Raw genomic sequence first — 415 nt, forward strand, 5'->3', positions numbered from 1 at the left:
AATAAAGGGAAAACCTGATCAGAATCCATTGAATGTAATATATTACTTTGAATTTATTTTTATGCCTGTCTTGTGTGACTGTAGGGTGGCACACATCCGTTTTTACAGAAACGCGACTAATTTTTTTTCGCTTTTTCTCGCCAGGAAATGACAGGCAGGATATAGAAGCCGTGAGGAGCTCCCTCTCGCTGACGTCACTATGAGGCTTCACCACTGATCCTCGCCGCCAGGTCTGGTCGTACCCGAAGTCGTTCCGAACCGCCATGATGGTCGCCAAGATGAAGAAGGGACCCTGCTGCGGCGTGGCGCTGCTCGCCTCCTTCTGCATCGTCTACGCCGCCGTTGGCACGTGGCCAAGTGGGTGATGCCTTGGGCTCTTCCGTTAACACTTCGCAGTGTACTCAGACTCTCTCTA

General features: G+C 50.8%; 1 protein-coding gene across 1 annotated transcript in view; it reads left to right on the forward strand.

The window, feature by feature from the left end:
* The window catches only part of LOC119588663 (chondroitin sulfate N-acetylgalactosaminyltransferase 1-like), a gene marked incomplete at its 3' end in the record, with an annotated part of 32,234 nt that overhangs the window by 15,794 nt on the left and 16,025 nt on the right, over positions 1–415 (forward strand). The window contains 1 exon segment of the mRNA XM_037937297.1: positions 145–357. Within this exon segment, the coding sequence (XP_037793225.1) occupies positions 264–357 (94 nt within the window). The 5' untranslated portion in view covers positions 145–263.

This window comes from Penaeus monodon, chromosome 24, assembly GCF_015228065.2.
Source record: "Penaeus monodon isolate SGIC_2016 chromosome 24, NSTDA_Pmon_1, whole genome shotgun sequence".
Classification (NCBI taxonomy): domain Eukaryota; kingdom Metazoa; phylum Arthropoda; class Malacostraca; order Decapoda; family Penaeidae; genus Penaeus; species Penaeus monodon.